The 19710-nt window shown below is 46.7% G+C and overlaps 1 protein-coding gene across 2 annotated transcripts in view; it reads left to right on the top strand.

The window, feature by feature from the left end:
• Positions 1-2316: 2316 nt before the first annotated feature.
• SLC35F1 (solute carrier family 35 member F1) overlaps positions 2317-19710 on the top strand; it is a 195429-nt gene continuing 178035 nt past the window's right edge. The window contains exon 1 of one of the 2 annotated variants that reach the window (XM_028723275.2): positions 2317-3005. In XM_028723275.2, coding sequence (XP_028579108.2) covers positions 2848-3005 — 158 coding nt within the window. In that variant the 5' untranslated portion in view covers positions 2317-2847. The remainder of the gene's footprint in view (positions 3006-19710) is intronic. The other variant, XM_028723274.2, reaches the window with a different exon arrangement.

Below are 19710 nucleotides of genomic sequence, written 5' to 3'. Positions count from 1 at the left end.
ATATTGTGGTTTAAAAAAATTATGTTGATGCTACCTGGAAAGATTTGTTTGCCATAGGAAACATTTTAAAAGTGAAAGGCAGAGATGTATCCTTTGGGGTTAATGGTTGTTGTCGTTAATGTGGTAGAGTGTGATTGATGAGATTTGAATTAAAATCCCTACTTGAGCCTGAAGCTCATTGAAGGAGTTTGGGACAGTCATTATTTCTCAGCCTAGCCTACCTCACAGGACTGTTGTAAGGACAAAATGTTATGGAGAAACCCTGTATGCTTTCTTGAACTTGTTAGAAGAGAGGCACAATAAAAACATAAAACAAGCATATGCTGGGCATGCTATTTGATGTCTACCTTGCCTCCAGAAACATTTTACTTCTTTCCCTCACACCTTACCTTTATATGCACAGAGAGAGACACCAAGAAACACTGGACAAAACTGCAATTCTAAGAGCAGCTCCACACTTTAACGGAGGAATTCTGTCTGCAGTGCTTACCATAATAAACATTTAAAGTGTGATGGGGAGCTGCTTCCAGTAGTGATGTATGGAAGTGAGAGCTGGACCATAAAGAAGGCTGATCGCCGAAGAATTGATGCTTTTGAATTATGGTGCTGGAGGAGACTCTTGAGAGTCCCATGGACTGCAAGAAGATCAAACTTATCCATTCTTAAGGAAATCCGCCCTGAGTGCTCACTGGAAGGATAGATCGTGAAGCTGAGGCTCCAATTCTTTGGCCACCTCATGAGAGGAGAAGACTCCCTGGAAAAGACCCTGATGTTGGGAAAGATTGAGGGCACAAGGAGAAGGGGACGACAGAGGACGAGATGGTTGGACAGTGTTCTCGAAGCTACAAACATGAGTCTGACCAAACTGTGGGAGGCAGTGGAAGACAGGAGTGCCTGGCGTGCTCTGGTCCATGGGGTCACGAAGAGTCGGACACGACTAAACGACTAAACAACAACAAGGGGAGCTGCCTGAAAAGAGACACTTGGGGACCCACAGCAGAAAGCCCTGGACTTCATGTGTGCCCGTGGCACATTTAGGAAAGTGGGTCTTTCACTCACACTTTTCTGTTCAGGGTGCGAACACGGATGCAGTTGTAACCAACATGGCTGGCATGTTGAGTGCAAGGCTCTCCTGCATATTAGCTTGATGCTTTAGCCAGTCATGGATATAATAATAATAATAATAATAATAATAATAATAATAATAATAATAATAATTTTTTTTTATTTATACCCCGCCCTCCCCAGCCAAGGCCGGGCTCAGAGCGGCTTACAAGCAATAAGCAATATCCATTTGTGGCCCTCCAAGATGTTGCTGGACTACACCTCCCATCATCCCTAACCATTGGCCACGTTGGCTGGAACTGATGGGAATCAGATCCTAACAACCACACATTCTCTATTCCTGGAACACTGTGTCCCACAACCCTCTTGAATTTATACATTATTTGCCACTAATGCATGCTCTGTATTGGCTTGCTTTCAGGGAGGACACCAAGGAGTAGGAAGGGGTAGTGGACACCCCCCCCCAAAAAAAATCCCTGGTATATAGGAAAAGGGGCATAGCTCAGTGGCAGAGCACACGGTTTGCATGCACAAAGTCCCAGGCAGTGCTTTTTTTTTTTTTTGCACCAAAAGGTGCAGGAACGCATTTCAGAAGACCCACCCCAAATACGATATCTTTGGGCTGGGGGAGGGTCTCCTCAAGAACCAGAGACGGCATCCTGGCCAGGACAGCTTTCCTTTAAAACCTTCTGGGCTTGATGAGGCACGTGACCCTCACCTGCCCTGAGCCTCCAGCTGAGGAGAATCACACACTTCCTCTTCAAGCTTGCGAGCCCCACCTGGGCTGTGGTTCTTTGTCTTCCCTCAGAACTGACAGCTGTAAATTCTGCAATCCTGATCTCAGGATTATTATTTTTTGCCACTTGAGGCCAGACAGAAAAGTGCCACCTTGCTCTGCCACACCACCTTTTCAGAATCAAGTATTTGAGGTGCTGCAGCAAGACATGAGCTTTCCCCTTATTTTTGGCGCCAGATCTGTGGGGTCTGCTCAGCCCGAGTTGCAAGCGAGCTTCCGGTGTTTGCCGCTGTCCAAGGCCGGGTGGTTCTGAAGCTAATCAGGCGTCTGAAGGGAAACACCTGGAAGATGGAGAAACTACAACTCCCGGCAGACAATTGAGAGAGAGAGAGAGAGAGAGAGAAGCCGACACGGGGGAGGGGTCGGTGGGCGGATGGATGGCCGGCCTGGGAGAGGCTTGCCAGCACGTGCTCCCTCTGGTGGGCGCGATTCGAGGAGGGGAGGGGGGCGTGGGGCTGCTTCGCTTCTCCCCTCGCTCTTTCTCCCTCTCTCCTCCTGGCTGCTGCACTTCTGCGTTGCTCAGCGCGCGCGCGCACAGGCAGCCCCCTTGGCCGGACTGGGCGGCCAGCTCGCGGCAGGCGCTGCACCTGACCGCAGCGCTGTGAGGAGAGCAGGCAGAGGCGCCGGACGGGGCTGAGGGGAGACAAAAGAAGAGGAGCCGCGAAGCCACCAACACGAGGCAGCCGCTTCTCCGGGCTGCCTCAGACGGACGCCCCGCCACCCCCCGCTGCTGGCGGACACTTGCTGCTGCCTGCGAAGGAGGAGGAGGAGGAGTCGGCCCCTCGCTTCATGGCTGAGCAGCACTGAGGAGGCGGCGGCGGCGGCGGCGGCGGCTGGAGCTGGAGCCCCGAGGAGCAGCGCTCAAGCCCGGCGCGCAGCCTCTCCCGCGGCTGCTGCTCCTGGATCTCCCGCGGGATTCTCGCCTGGGCGGCCGGGCGGCGCACGATGCGCCCTGCTGCTCGCTTCTGAGCGCCAGCCCCGCCGCGATGATCTCTTCGGAGCAGCAGCAGCAGCCCAACCACGTCGTGGCCACCATCGAGAACCTGCCGCCCGAGGGCAGCGGCGGCGGCAGCAGCGGCAGAAGCAGCATCTCCGCCCCCTCGGCTTCCAGCGTGCGCCAGAGGATCCGGAAAGTGTTTAACAGGTGAGCTGCTGCTGCTGCCCACGCCCTTCGCGGCCTCTCGCTCGCCCCCCACCCACCCCTCCTCCAGGCGCCTTGCGGGGAGAGCGCAGAGCCAGGCTGCAGGAGCGGGATCTCCTGCGGGAGAGAAAAGGCAAACGCCAACACCCGCCGGCTTAAGATCCCTTCTTCCGGTCCATTGCTGGAGAGCCAGGCGGAACGAAAGAAGGGCGCTCTGCACATGCTCAGCCGGGCTCTTTTTTTTTTTAAGTCGAAGGCGGATCTCTCTGACCTGAGCGGTCCAGCCACGGTTCTTAAGTCCTGGCTCCGAGTTGCACCCAGAGCCCCAACAGACGCTCCTCATAGGGATCGCTCTAGAAAAGTCTTGCTCGGTTGCCTAGAGTTTCTGTGGGTATAAAGAAAGGGCCATCCATTTTGTTCGATTGGGTGGTTTTGAATGCAGGGGCATCCCGCTCCCATATATGGAGCAGCGGCTAGTGCCATGGGAGACTTCGGAAAGCCTCCCTAGGGCTAATGGAGATTGGGGGGCAAAATGGATGCTTTGCATTTGTAGAGGCGGCAGCAGGTGGTACACTAACATGGTGGGTAGAGGATGCGTTGCCCCAAAACGAGAGAGAACTGCAGCCTGTGTGAGAGATGCAAAATGCTGACCTGCTCTCCTTTGGCATTTCTCACCCACATGCTTAACCTGAGTTAAGGGAGGGAAGAGGTGTAAAAGCCATCTTTTGAAAACTAAACTGCTGCTGCCCCCTCCCTTGCCCTCAGTGACTGCCTGCTTCTCTCATTCAAGCGAGCACATTCATTCTATAAAGTGCCAGAATGGAGGGGATGGCACGGCCCCGATCCAGGAGACAGGGCAGCAAACCACAGAGTTGGAGTTGATGCTCAAGTAGAGCAACCCTTGAGTAGTGGGAGGAGGAGGAGAGCAGTGATGGAGGCAAAGGCAGCCCTTTCAGGGGACCAAAGTGTCTTAATTCTGCCACGAGGTTTGGTTGGGGGAGGATGGTGTTTGGGTACCCCTGTCATGGTGCAGTTAACTCTCTAAGAAAGGCCATTTTAAACAATGCTTTGTATAGACCCAGGACTCTCTCCAGCTGCTCTCGCTCTGCGGATCTGGAAGGGGCTGGTTTTTGTTTGCACCTTTTTCTATGGAATTCACCAGCAAGGAGAAACCATTTATACTATGCGGTTTCAAATCTTAATAGTGAAATGTTCATACCCAGTGTGGATTCCTTGAATGATGGGCATGAAGTAGGGAGGATTTAGAAATGCAGTTGAGATTAGTCTATTCTTTATTCGCATGAGGAGGTATTGTGTGTGTGGTGTGTTTGCATTTGCAATATTCCCAAACAAACAAAGCCTAAAGTCTCCTGGGATTTTCAGTGGGTTTGGATTAGCACAAGCTTGCCTGCTGGTGATGATAGGGAAAGTTCCCATTGTAAAGATGATACGGCTTCTTCACACAAGGGCTGGGGAATGTTGGCAAGGGGAAATCAGGATTGCCTTTACAGGTGGTCTGTATTTATTTTTTTAAAGATTTGAAAAGGATAAATAAGAGTCTGCCAGAAAAGCCTATGACTCAAAATCCATTTATTTCATAACTGTATTCCTATATAAATGGTAAATCCCTAGTTTTATTTTCTCCAGATCTGATTAACTTGTATACTCTGCTAAATGTGTTGGCAAGCCAGGCTCCTGTAGAGTGAGAAATTGACTTCCGTCTGAGTTTCCTCATGAAAGACCCACTGTGCCTCTTGCTATTGTATGGGTCTGCAACCTTGCTGCTCTCATAAAGAGTACGTGCAGGGCCTCTCACCCTTGAAAAACAGAGGGACCCACCTATTAGTGCTCCCAGGCCAGGGTGCAAGTGTGCCTGTTGAGCGTTTGAGCCATTTGTGAAGAGAGATGCAAACTTGATCAGTGCTTGCTTGCTTACTTTTACAAAAGATAACTGAAGCTGCAACTTAGTGCTGTTTGTCATTTTGGCCCAGGAGTCACCAGCATGGAACCTGTGGCTGCACGTACACCCACACAGACCTTTCCTGGGCTTGGAAGAAGCCATCTGTTGTAGCCAGTAGAACAAGGTTGAGGCATGTGCTTGTTTGCGATCTCCACTTGGTCTCTCCACTTTGCAAATGTTCTCACTGAACCCCCCCCTCCCCCCCTAAAGGTTTGCCTATTGGGAGCATACAGCAGCCTTGTGTGGGATGTCCTCCTTCTCCTCCCCTCTTGTGTGCCAATTCCCTCATCCACTTCATGGTTTATAGTAGCTTTAGTCTGCCTCACTGCTAGAAATGGGTATGTGATAGTCACTAGGCACAACTTATCTCCAAACCACATAAAATATTCAGTTTGAAGTGGTTTTAAAAAGAAAAACACTGATTTGAACACAGTATTCAACTAAATTTTACTCTGAGTAAGGTAAAGGTAAAGGACGGTTAAGTCCAGTTGAATTTGACTATGGGGTGCAGCGCTTGTCTCCGCTTTCAGGTTGATGGAGCCAGCATTTGCCTGCAAACAGCTTTCTGGGTCATGTGGCCAGCATGACTAAACTGCTGGGGGTGCAACGGGACACCGTGACAGAAGCCAGTGCACACAGAATGCCGTTTACCTTCCCACCACAGCAGTACCTATTTATCTACTTGCACTGGTATGCTTTGTAACTGCTAGGTTGGCAGAGTAAGGCTCAGAGCAGAGGTTTTCAACCTTTTTGGGTCCACGGCTCCCTTAACCAACTACATTCTTTCTGCAGCACCCTTGTTGCACTCAGGATCCCAGTTATGTCACCCCTTGCCTGCAGCCGCATCAATGCCCCTGGTCTCTGAGATGCCCCCCCTCCCCCAAAGAGAGGTGCCTGGGAAGCAACCCCTGGTCTGCCCCAGAGGCACCATTCACCTGGGGAGCTTGTAGCCAGGGCTGCTGCAACAAACAGCTGTGCAAGCCTTTGGGAGGCAGAGACACAAGAGGGCATCAGAGGAGGGAGGGAAGGAAAGAGGGACAGAGGCCAGTGTTGCCCATGGCACCCCTGACCATCATTCAAGGAACCCCAGGGTGCCACGCCACACTAGTTGAAAACCACTGACTCAGAGTAAGCCTATTGAAATGAGTGGACCTAACTCAGGCATGCTAATTAATTTCAGTGTCTACTCTGAGTAATACTGAGTTGAATGCCACCTAAGAGATGGCTGGTGGTTACCATTTGTATGCATGATTTGGCTCTTGTGGCTAATGATGGTAAGCAAGAAGGTGGAAGCAAAAAGGTGTAGAGATAGGAGGTTGCAAAGGGTCCCCAGCAGATGAACCTTTTGGAGGGGTGGGCAGAGGTGCTTTTGTGTATGTTTTTCTTGGTGATTGCTTGACATATTCCAAATCTCAACCATGGAATTTATTTCAAGACAGATCCCTAATTAAGCACTGCTTGTAGATGAAAGGTGGTGAGATATGGGAGTGCATTTTAATTTTTCAAGCTTTTCTGAATTTGGAGCTGATTATTTTAACCACCAACCCTGATGATGTTTTCTGTAATTCCTAGAGCAATGTCACTGCCAGTCCTCAAGTAATGTCACTGCCTTCATTTTAATGAGTTCTTCTCACTCCAGGAACATCCTGAAAGCCTGTCGGAGATGGAAAACGTTTTTTACTTAATTGGTCATAGAAACAGATACCCTTGAAGCAACTCTAATGTTATGATGTGAAGCAAATAGCAACTCTTGTCTGAAGGTGTTGTGGTGAATTCTGTCCAGGATCTCAGCCCCAAATGGCATTGGATATAGGAAGGGCACTTTCCCTTCTTTTTCTCTGTAGATTTGTTTTTGGGGATCAACTCATGAGTGGTGTTAGGTGCTATGAAATGTCAGGAAGAACAAGAAGCACAAATACCTCCTGCTTCTAGTCCATCATTCCTCTCTTTAAGTTTCACAACAGCATACGCTGCTTCCATTTCTGAGAGAGAGAGAGAACACTGTTGAGAGACAGTATGAAGTAAAGAATATGTCTAGAGAAATGATCCCTTAACATGGACCCACCTACAATGCAAGTGCACTAATTGGTGAAGATGTGGGGGGGGGGGAGCGAGTCAGAGGGGACTTCTAGGACAATGGTGACTGTTGGCTTTTGAGTGTGTTGTGAGACTTCCCAAGGAGGCATGGACTTTGGCCACAGCAGGTTCAGAGTGCAGTCTGCACTTCAGCATCTATAAATCAGTGCAAAACAAGAAACTGGATGCTCATCTCTTGGCATGTTCTTAACCTTAGTCAGTTCAGTTCAGTTCAGTGCAGGACAAGGCAACTAAGTTGAACCTCCATATGCGGTTCTGTTTCAGGGTTCCATCACCCCATTCCACTCCCCCACCCCCAACATATATCTCCCCTCCAATAGGCATTCAGGACTCAGTGCCCACTGAGCAAGTCTAGTTTGCATTGCACTGTTTTTAGGATTTTAGGTGGGTTGGGTGGACACACCAGTGCTCAGTGCTGGCTATGTTAAAATTTTGGATATCTTCATTGAGTTCTATGGTCCTCTCTTGTCCTAGGATCATTTCTCATTGTGAACCAGAAAATGACCCATCCAAACAATGGGATGGTTGTTCTTTTTATGGGGGGGGTGTATGATTCATTCCCTCTCTCTCTCTCTCTCTCTCTCTCCCCCACCCACCCACCCTACTTCTTGTTTGTTTAGCAAAATGTTAGGGTCAGTGCCACTGAGATGCTGGAGACAAAGGCAGAGAAATCATGTCCTCTTTTAATATCTTAAAGCTTGAGTGTGTAGAATCTGCTGCCTTGCTTTCAAACAACTGATGTACCCATTTGTTGGCTCCTAAAGTTCTGTTTCCTTGTTAGAACTATCATTTTTAAATCAAATTTAATAACAAGTAATTTATAAATTTATAAATAAAAGACTCATTCTAAACTCTTCCCTCCTGACGGTGGGGCTTTGAGGAGTGATGGGGTCACCACCGCATCCTCTCTCAGGGCTGCTCATGTTGGCCACGGTGGAAGGTGGTGGTGGGGAACAAGTGAACCCACATTGGGGCCAATGCAATCACATGTTGGCAGTGAGACTGGCTCTAAGCCACTTTAGTCCCTCTCTACCCTCAGAATGCTCCATTTTGGGGCTTTCTGCTGGCTCCTGCTAGTTGGCCTCGTAGCTGCCCCATGTTTGGTGGAAAGATGGGAGAGGTCATCAACAATCGCTGGAGACTATCCTAGCCAAGATAGTTGAGCAGAAGGGACACTTCCACTAACTTCAACCCTCTCCTCTCCTCCTCCTTGCACAAGGGAGGGCAGGATGCTCTGTAAACGGGCTTATAGAAGAAAATATACTATGAGTCTTCTACACATGAAACTTCTTCAAATTCTCCCATAAGTTGTTTTTAATTTGTTAGCTGCTTTTCAAAATGTAGTATTTCTCCAAGGTATTGGAAATGTGACTTCAAAACAAGATGTCATCTGTTTTAGGGTCCTACAATTTTCTAATTGAAACTACCAAAATACAGAAAGTCCACAACTTAACGTGGGTTGTGCTACAGGGATTGCACCTAAAGCCAAAATTGTGCATAGTCAAAACACACTGGGTTCAGTGGCGGGTGGAATTGCCTAAGTTATTTCCTTCAGAATCCTGCTCTCTTTCTGCCCCCTTTTAATTTAATTTTTTAAAAAAATTGTACCATGCGCGTAAAGTTGAATGAACATAAGTTAAATGTGCATAAGTTATGGGCTTACTCTACGCAGCTTAGTTAAAAAAGGTAGAGGAAAACCACTTTGAAGTCAGGCCAAATACAAGATGATGATGATATACGGTAAATAAAATAGTTTGAGAAATATTCTGCCACCCTAAACCAGCAAGTTCATCTGAGTTGCATGATTAAAGAGGCAAATTATGGCATTTCTGCTATTAATTAAAATAAACCTGAAGATCCAATGTATTTGACTTTGCAAGTCTTACAGAATGAATTCTCATAACCTTGAACACTTGAGCTTTCTTGTGCAGAACAAAAGAACTATCCTGTGGGATTTTGTATAAAGAGAAACAAAGAGCTATTTAATTTCTCTTAACATAAGGGCAGTGGAAAAAGTATGAATCCGAAGGTTCTTTTTCACTGCATTACTCCCCCCCCCCCCCCCGTTTCACCTTTGGGAAGAAAAACAGTGTCATCAAAGGTTATGTTTGTAGTTAAAATATTAATCCATACAGAGTTGATATGACTAAGTGATGGTTCAGTGATTGTGACCTCAGTAGTTGTAGTTGGCAACCATAGTGCAAACTGGAACAATGAGACACGACACTCCTGGCTTAGCTTTATGTCCGAACAGGGATCATGGTTTGTTTCTCCTTAAACAAACCATGATATGATGCCTGATTAATTGAGTGAAACAAACCACGACTCCCAATTCTGACATAGAGCTAAGCCAGGGATTGTGGTTTGCCATTTCTGCTCATACTAAGTGATAAGCAAAGCAGGAGCCATCTGCATATCAACAATAAACTGTTAACCATGGTTTCCCACAGGGGTGGGAAACCTCAGGCCTGGGTGCCAACTCTGGTCCTCCAGGCCTTTCTGTTAGGAACTCAGGACTCTCCCTAGGCCACTCCCCCTCTCCCTAGGCCACACCTCTCACCAGCTTTGCTTTGTGCCCTCTTTGAGGGCTTTTGGTTGCCTGGAATATGTCCTTGATGATGCCTCCTGTGGGCATGGCAATCTCTGTTATCAGGTCTTTATTTAAAGTTTTTGGGTTTACTCAATGTTTAGTGGGGTATATTCCCAGCTGAGCATCTGACTCTTGCTCTAGTTTCCTTCCCAGGGTGAAGGACCAGCATCAAAGAGTCAAGCTGTTCTATGCTTAGCTGTTTTATCATTGCTGCTTCCCTTCCCTTGTTTTTATGCTATATTTGTGAAAATGTGCTTGTTTTTATTTATTTTGTTCTACCCCACCCAACCCTGGGATTGTTTAGTGGTGGTGAAGGGACAGGCTTAAAATATTCCTAAAGAAATACATATTTGCTCTTCCTGACCTGATGCCCACTAGGCTCCACCCCTGGGGTACCAGGCTTAGTTAGGCTCCTACCTTGACTGGCCAAGTACTCTCCTCTGTGCTTTCCAGGCACCATTAGGCCCTGCCCTATCTCACAAGCCTCCACTCCCTGATATGTCAGACATACCCAGCTACTTTCACCATTGGTGGTAGGATGCCTCTGAATACCAGTTTGTTGGGAAATGCAGGTTGGGAGAATGTGATTGTGCAAGCAATATAAGCCTGCGAGGTTTGCTGAGGCGGATGGCGGTGGCAGGAGCACAGAGGGTTTCTTGGGAGGCAGCCTGGCCTTTGGCCAGGGATCTCCATGCAGCTCCGGAGTTCCCTTGTGACTTTTCTCCCTTTCCTATCATTTCCCAGGCATGCTCCAAGCAGGAAGTGGCAATAGAGAGCAGCGGTGCACACATGCAGAACCTGACGCCATGACGTCACATTGCACATGCGCTGCTGGGCACCCGTAGGCTGGGACCCAAGTCGGCACCCCTGGAGGGAATAGCTCTCCAAATTTAATGAAGGCGCTATAAGTTGGATGTATTGAAGCTGCCGAGAAAACAATTGGTGGTTGAATCAATGATGCAGACATCCTGGTTGTTGTTTTTTAAAGGAACAAGGAGAAGCAAATGCTGAACTATAGTGTCTGCTTCCAGGGAGCAGCTCCCTTCTCTTCCTAGGATTAATTGTGATGGTGAATTGGAATCTCCAAATTCATAAGGAGTATTCCTCTGAATATCAGTTGTTGGGGGAATGGCAGGAAAGTATCACAGAATCATAGAACTGTAGAGCTGGAAGGGACCATGAGGGTCCTCTAGTCCAACGCCCTGTAATGCTTTTTGCCCAAGGTGGGGCCCAGAACCCTGAGATTGAGTCTCATGCTCTACCAACTGAGCCAGCCAGCCTCTGCAATTGTTTTCTGGGCAGCAAGTTCATGCAGTTGTCTTCTTGCCACTGTGGGGAACAGGATGCCAGAGAAAGTCATAAGATGAGCCTGCTCTCACAGCAGCCCAACAGATGCCTGTGAGAAGCACGTAAACTGGACGTGAGCACAGCAGCCCTCTGCCCACCTGCAATTCCAGGCAACTGGTATTTAGAGCCATGGTGCTTCTGACAGTGGAGATAGAACATGGCTGTTGTTGTTTCCAATTGGATGCTCCCCAGATGTTGGACTCCAACTCCCAAGCCAGTGATTATAAATGATGTGGGTTGCAGTTTAAAACATCCTGAGGGCACCAGGTTTGGGGATGTCTGGACTATATGGATTGACAGGTGTCTTCTTTCAAATGGAAGTCTAGTCACAGGACAGGATGAGATAGGGAAACGGGAGAGTATATTTTCCCACACTTGTTGGAGTGGGTTGAGGTAACATATTAAAGTGTAGGGAAAAGCAGAAGAATCATTTCAGAGTGGTGCTGATATGAAGGAAGATTCCCTAGTGATCTTTAAAATGCACCTGCAGTTTGGGTCACAGACTTCAATGCATTTAAACTTGGAGGCTTTTTCCTCCCCTCCCTCTTCCTATATACCTGGCATGCACTTAATTTAGCATATTCAGAAATGAACTTTTCTTCCACAGTACTGTAAATTAATAATGCAAAAGCCTATGTAATGAGCTGCATTCTTAACTTGTGAAAAATCTCACAAATAGAATTGGGGTGAAAGGAGGAGAGACGTTTTCTCATGAGGCATAAATTGGCAAGTCTCCCCCTGGGAATATATGTATGCCGCTTAACTTGGACATTTGGGAGATCTGTGCTTTCTGTGTACCTGTTGTATGCATAAGATATTCCCCCCCTCCCCGTTTGTAACTTGGACTTTGGGAAAGGGGTTAGCTAGTGCCTCTTGAACTGGGGAGGTTTCCAAAGAGCAGAAGCATAAATGGCTCCATAGACAACTCTGGAGAATGGACAGAGTAGCTCTGATAGAATGGACAGAGCAGCTTTAATGTGCTAATGAGGGGAAGACCAGATGCCAGAAGTGATCAGAGGAGCTCTTTGTGATTCTGTCTCTTTTGAGATGGCTGAAGCCTCTGTCCTTATCACTGCCACTACTGCTCACAGGCAGGGGGGAGACAGTGGTGCTCTTAGAGAGAGGTGTTCGTTTCCTTTAGATCAGCAAGTAACCTTAAAAATCAGCACCCGAATGCTGATTAGGGTAAAATTGCCAGGAGAGATTAGGGGAGGCAAACAGCCTGGATGGGATATTTTAAAAAAATAAAAATAAACTACTCTATTCAGGTTGTGTGTGTTGGATTCTTGCAGCCTCTCAAAAAGTGGCACAGACAATTGCACCTGTCTTTTTTTTGTTTTGGAGAATGTTCTCCTTATTTTTGTGTGTGGCTGCTACTTTGCTTCCAGTATCGTAGCCAATTTGCTGAGGTTCATAAATGGGAGAGGGCTATTGCTTGCATATCCTGCTTGTGGGCTTCCTATAGACATTTGGTCGGTCACACTGAGTACGGAATAATGAACTGGACCTGCCCACTGAGCAATGGCTTCAGAGATTCATCTTGCAGCTATGCGGAGGAGGGCTTTCATGGTGGTGGCACCCACCACATAGAATGATCTCCCTTCTGAAGCATGCACTAATTATATTGTCTTTTTGGCTTAATGCATACTTTTCTTTACTGCAAAGGCATTTTCTGGCCATTAATTTTGCTTTCACAGACGGCCAGTTCCTTTGGCTGTTGTGCTATTGTTTTGAGATTTTGTAAAATGTAAAGTGACAGAGCAGTGCATTAAACAAATAAATGCATGGGTCTTCAGTCTGATGCAGCAGGGCAGGTTTTACATTCCTACGAACCCAATGGCATTATCTGCTGCAAGCCAATTAAGCAGCACATATCTGCTTAAAACAAAATTTAGTTAATTCAAAGGCAGCCATCTATTTTAAGTGGTTTATCAGCAATTACCTCTCATCTGGCTTCATATGTGGTAAATAGGGGAAGGGAATTAAAATGGATAGTATTGGAACTCAATTTACTCCTCAGGAAGTGAGAACATGACATCACCTTGATTTAAATGTATATTGTTCTCTCTGTCCTCTGTTGTCTCCCAGGTATGACTTGATTCAGGGACATTCGTAGACCTGACATGCTTGAGCAGCCTTTTGAGTGGCATCTTTTCACTTCTGAAATGCCTTTTTTGTTCTTCATCTGATATGGGTGCCACAAGGGCTTTTTTTCAGTCAGAACTCACTGGAACTGAGTTCTGTCACCTCTTTGTTGCGTTCCAACATCCCTGTAGTGTTGTGGCATGGCTCCATGGTGCTTGTGGCTACGCAATAGCATGACAATCTGTGTGGTGCATCGGAGGGCGGCAGCATAAGAGGAGAAGGGCGATCTTTCCTTTAAAAAGCTCAATAACTTTGAGCACTGATTTCTTTAGGAAAAAAGCCGTGGGTGCCAATATCCTGTTTGACAATGTCTTCCAGAAAGGTCTAGTCAGTACTGTTTTTTCCTGGAAAAAGAGGTACTGAACTCACCATGAACATCTCCCTTGTTCTCTTATAATGGCAATGGTGCCCACCTGAGAGGTGCTGGAACTGAGTTCTGGCAAGTTCTGGTTGGAAAAAAAGAAGCCCTGGGTCTAGCAGAGGCTTTAATTTTGGAACCTGAAGTCAATTTGTATGTGTGCATGTACCTCCTAATGTTCTTGCTTGTTTACTGCATTTATATCTCACCTCTTCTCTAAGGAGCTCAAGGTGACATACATGTTTCTCCCTCTTCTCAATTAATCACAACAACTCTGTGAGGTAGTTTAGGCTGAGAGCCAGTCGCAGGCCCAAAGTCACCCAGTAAGCATTAACCGCCGATTGGGGATTCAAGTGTCCTAGTCTGACACTCTAACCACTACACCACCCTGGCTCTCTGATACCCAGCCAAATACCACTAAGGCATGATGACGACCTTGGCACCATTCTTCACATTGTTAGATGTGCCAACACTTCCAGAAGAAGAAGAAGAAGAAGAAGAAGAAGAAGAAATGCAGCAGAGTTCCTTTCATAAATGAAATATTTATCAAAACCTCTGTCATGCACAGGCTTGGTTCACATGTCATGGCAAGCCAAACTGTTGCTTACTAGGTAGGACCATGAAAACATGTTTGGCATATAGAGCAGGGCAGTCCAACTTCTCATACCCAGTGGGCCACAAGAACCCTTTGACACCATGCTGGTTCTCATATTCCTCAGTAGTAGGTGAGAGAACAGTGAGCGTCACACCTGTCTTAAGGAAGTATTTCTAGTTTTATATATAGGCTGGGACAGTGGCGTAGCGTGGGGGGTGCAGGGGGGGCCGGCCGCACCGGGCGCAACATCTGGGGGTTAGGGTTAGGGGGCGCAAATCCATGGGTTAGGGGGCGCAAATTACTTACCTTGCCCCAGGTGCTGACAACCCACGCTACGCCACTGGGCTGGGAGCCAAAGAATGCCAAGCAAGAACAGAAATCTCCTCCACGTGTGCCATCCTGCATCATGCCACATCATGCCCAGCTTTTGGAGGTTTCTGGGTTACAATGAGAAGGGACGGTGATGTAAAAAAAACAACCCCAAACCCTTTGGATCCTGGCCATGGTGTGTTTATGTTCTTTTACCATGAATGTGCACACATTTTAGTGATACAACCTTAAAGTTTGCTAAAGAGCCTTGGGCAAATCATTATCTAACTGCGTTATTGTACAGATAGGAACATAAGAAAAGCCTCTTGAATCAGGACAAAGGACCATCTAGTACAGCACTCTGTTCTCACTGTTTCCAATCAGATGTTCACAGGAAGTCCACAAGCAGAACCTGAGCTCAACACTCCCCACCTGTGATTCACAGCTATTGGTATTCAGAAGCATATTGCCTCCCACAGAGGACAATCCCATGCATACCATTCTGGGTGTATTTGAGTGGGTTCCAGCTATGATAAAATGCATATTGCACAAAATGTATCATATACGGTATATCAGAAAGGCAGGATACCCTGTTTGTACACATACCCTTCCACTTCATTATGTGTTGAAATGTTCTTGTTTGGACCTTGACTCTTCAGTGTCAAGCAACGTTAAATCTGCAAGCGAGTTATTCTGAAGGCGTTGGACAGGTCTGCTTAATGGTCAGGTTGAGCTCAACATGAAGCATCGACTTTGGTGAGCGAGTGCCAATAGGCTCACAAGGCATATCAGACTTTAAGGATTTCATTTACAAAATTGCCCTACAATGGCAAGTGGAACACTTCGGCTCTAATGCTGATAAATAGGCTCATTTGTGTCCAATAACAAGACCCTAATTATTGCCTCCCCAGCACCCAAGTTAATTGCAACCTGTAAGGCAATATTGGCTGGTGACAGAAGGAAAGCATTGCTCAAGCCATTTATATCATTGGTCATTAGACCTCACAGCCTGGATGTTCATTTGTCAAAGGAGGACATTCCTTCAGCTTATCTGGAAACCTGCGTGAGCATGTGTTCTATTGTGCTGCAGGGATTTTCTTTTCATATATATATATATATATATATATATATATATATATATATATATATATATTTGCTTTCGTAGATTTTCACGGGTATAGGTATGCAGGTTTTGGTGTCCTCGGGTGTCTTCCCGTGTAAAAGTTGGGGTGTCTAGGCGACGTTTCGACGAGGTCTCACTCGTCATCTTCAGGCTGGTGCTTTCGGCTTCTTGTTACTGGAACAGAGCAGGATCTCAGTGTTTGAGTTCCTATAAATACTGTTGAGGGGTGTGGTGTATAGCCTCCAATGTTCTGGGCCGAGAGGAAGTTCCCAGGCTAGTGTGCCTTTTCTTCTTTTGTTCCTTAGTTGCTTGAGGGATATCTTGAGTGATTTCTTGAGTGATATCCTGAGTACCACTTAGGTGGGTCATTAGGTGTGGATTAGTTGCTAAAGCCTTTGTGTCTTGACCTCTTGAACTTTGTGAAGAGTTTTTCTGAGAAGATGGCTGCAGTTGTGCTCTGGCTTGGCTTCGTGTATAGGGGCGAGCTGTGGTTTTGTGGCCTGTGCCAGCCAGATCTGTGTAGGGATTGCAGGGGGGTGCAGCATCCGGAGGTGCCATCATGGTTTGGCTACTGGATGGTGTCTGTAATTTATCTGTGGAGAGGGTCTGGGTTTGGGTCACCAATCAACCACACCAGACCCAAACCCAGACCCTCTCCACAGATAAATTACAGACACCATCCAGTAGCCAAACCATGATGGCACCTCCGGATGCTGCACCCCCCTGCAATCCCTACACAGATCTGGCTGGCACAGGCCACAAAACCACAGCTCGCCCCTATACACGAAGCCAAGCCAGAGCACAACTACAGCCATCTTCTCAGAAAAACTCTTCACAAAGTTCAAGAGGTCAAGACACAAAGGCTTTAGCAACTAATCCACACCTAATGACCCACCTAAGTGGTACTCAGGATATCACTCAAGAAATCACTCAAGATATCCCTCAAGCAACTAAGGAACAAAAGAAGAAAAGGCACACTAGCCTGGGAACTTCCTCTCGGCCCAGAACATTGGAGGCTATACACCACACCCCTCAACAGTATTTATAGGAACTCAAACACTGAGATCCTGCTCTGTTCCAGTAACAAGAAGCCGAAAGCACCAGCCTGAAGATGACGAGTGAGACCTCGTCGAAACGTCGCCTAGACACCCCAACTTTTACACGGGAAGACACCCGAGGACACCAAAACCTGCATATATATATATATATATATATATATATATATATATATATATATATATTCATATTCATATTCATATTCATATTCAAAGTTGGAAAAGAAATGTATTACTTTTTTGAACCTTCAGCAAAACTGTCTCTCATGGTCCAAGACATGGCCAAGCATATCGGCACAGCAACTTTTCTCTGAATTTCCAACACAAGAGTTATAAAAAAAGGTAAAGGTACCCCTGCCCGTACAGGCCAGTCTTGACAGACTCTAGGGTTGTGTGCCCATCTCGCTCTATAGGCCGGGGGCCAGCGCTGTCCGGAGACACTTCCGGGTCACGTGGCCAGCGTGACATCGCTGCTCTGGCGAGCCAGAGCCACACACGGAAACGCCGTTTACCTTCCCGCTAGTAAGCGGTCCCTATTTATCTACTTGCACCCAGGGGTGCTTTCGAACTGCTAGGTTGGCAGGCGCTGGGACCGAACAACGGGAGCGCACCCCGCCGCGGGGATTCGAACCGCCGACCTTTCGATCGGCAAGCCCTAGGCACTGAGGCTTTTACCCACAGCGCCACCCGCGTCCCAACACAAGAGTTATATTGGATGTCAAAAGTCCTAAGCATACTGTTGTTTATTCTGTGTTGTGTTACTCCTGCATAACATTTAGGAATGTAATGCAATTTACTCCTCCTCTATGGTTGGGGTGACTTTTTGTAAAAAAAATTATAGGGCGGTAGTGTGAGCCATCCTTCACATTCAGTGACATAAATATCCCAGCTCCTGCCTCTTCCTCTTTGGATAGCACCAAATGTGCCTCCGAGAAGGCTAGCATTAAAATCAGATAACTACGAGTATGTCCATATTTTCCTTAAGCTAAGTTGAATGGGAACACATGCAGCTGGGTTTACAAAACCATATCCATGCAATCCAGTACTGCATACTCTAACTGACAGCCCAATATCAAAAGAAGCTGTCTTTCCCAGCCCAGCTGTCAGAGATCCTTTTAAATGGAGATCACAGGGTTTCACCTTGATGCCTTCTGCATGTTAAGCATTGCTGGTACCCAATGGCGCTCCAGCAGTAGGTGGAGCTCACTCCACAGCCAATGACAGGCAGAGCCAACTAATTTAGTTTTGCGCCCCCATCTGCCTGCCTGCTGAGTTCTACTTGGCAACACCAAGACTCGGGAGGAGGAAACCAACACAGGCAGCGCCACCTCTTGGACTTGATGTATGTAAGAAGGCAGGTAGGTGAAGGCTGGCTGAGGGCAGACTGAGGTTGGTGGGGCAAGTGTCCATTTGAAACACTGGATCAACCTCCCCTGTATATCTCTACTACAAATCTGTGGCCCTTCTCCAAAGGCCACAGCCGGTGGAATCTTTTCAAGTAGGATTTTAAGGATTGGAAAATGGAAAGATTCCAAGGCATGAATTATTCCGAGGGAGCAAGGGAAATCTACACACAGATTTGACTGGTCATCCATTCATTGTATAAGTGTCCAGCTGCTTTCTTAACCAGTGGCTATAGCTATTTTAGGATATCCCTTGGGCTTTCCCTTTTTGAATGGGATTCTGGAAGGACTGCTTCTCCTAGTGGATGTATTGAGGCTAGCCTAGGGTTTCCCCCACCCCACAAGCTTTGCGTTGCCGTCTCAATCTTTTTTCAGAACTCCAATGCAGAAAGAGGCCCTACTTTGTACTACAACCATGTCTACTCTGTGTTGCGGGTGACATGAAGCTGATTGCGCTATGGGAATACAGAGAAATACATGAGTTGCTTGCCAGAATACTGGAACATTTTGCTACTTCCTTTATGACTGGAACATACAAAATGACACCCCGCCCCTCAAAATAACAGAAAGCTTGAAGTATTCTAAGAGATGTCATCAGAAGAGAAACCATACCATTGAAGGAAACCATACCATTTATTTTGTTGTTATCATACAGCTACAGCAACACACCCAACTCTTTTTTACTTATTTTTGGGTGCTGATGCATGCATGTCATTCCCACCTCCAACTCTTTGGTTAGGTGTTGGTTGACAATTGGTTTGAGACAGTGCTAGATGAAGGGATATTCCAAAACCTGGTACTGTGAGGTAACCAAAAGTGCAACAGTTATTTGGCAGGCTTCACAAGAAGGGCTGTATTTATATCCAGCCAATAAAGATATGAAGCAGTAGCTGACTATACGGAGTGAAACTGACAAATATGGGACTGAAAGGCTTTGTAGAGCTATATCATCTGTAGCCTTTAGGTTCCTGTTATGAGAAGCTGGCATCCCTTTAGGATGCGTGGGCTTGTGATGGTTTGGTGTCTAGTCCTTTTGTAGGGCGACTGTTCAAAGAGGAGGCATGTGATGGTTGAATCATGTCCTTCCTCTCTCTCTGCACAAAAGTCACACGGATCCCTTTTCAAGTGGGCAGGAACTCTTTCCCCCTTTTGGAGAAAAGCCTTGTGTGTTTTCCCTTCTCTGCCCCCCCCCCCCGCAGCCCCCAGAATTCCCTGCTATATTGTCTTATTCTTTTGAACCTTGGCTCCATCTGTTGGCACGGCAACACTTCTGCATGGATCTGCAAAATCTTGTGAATAAGCCAGTCATCAGCAGTTCATTAACAAAACTTCTGGATAGATTTTTTTTTTTTAAAGCACAGGGCACATTAAAGGATCATGCAATTCAGATTAAGGTTCCCTGTGGCGTTTCCCATAGTACGTTTTGCATCAGCTTTTGATTGGAATTGCAGCACACAGAGCCTCATTGAAAAAAATATTCTGGACAATTAAACTCCTGCCTGCAGAACCTAAAAGATAATTGGCCTTTGAAAATACTTAGGGTTAGATGTTCAAAATGTGCACTCCACCGTTCTGCATTGTCTAGTTACACCTGTGCAACAGGGGTGTGTCTTTTCAGGTGTACTTTTTGTATCAAGGACTGCAGCATATCTTTAATGGTTACTTATTTGGCTGCTACCTGTTCTATTTATTATTAAATTTATATCCTGTCCTTCCTTCCAAAAAT

Source organism: Podarcis muralis, chromosome 3, assembly GCF_964188315.1.
Source record: "Podarcis muralis chromosome 3, rPodMur119.hap1.1, whole genome shotgun sequence".
Classification (NCBI taxonomy): Eukaryota; Metazoa; Chordata; class Lepidosauria; order Squamata; family Lacertidae; genus Podarcis; species Podarcis muralis.
Note: the sequence above shows the minus strand (reverse complement) of the source record. Positions and strands in the feature narration are given on the sequence as shown.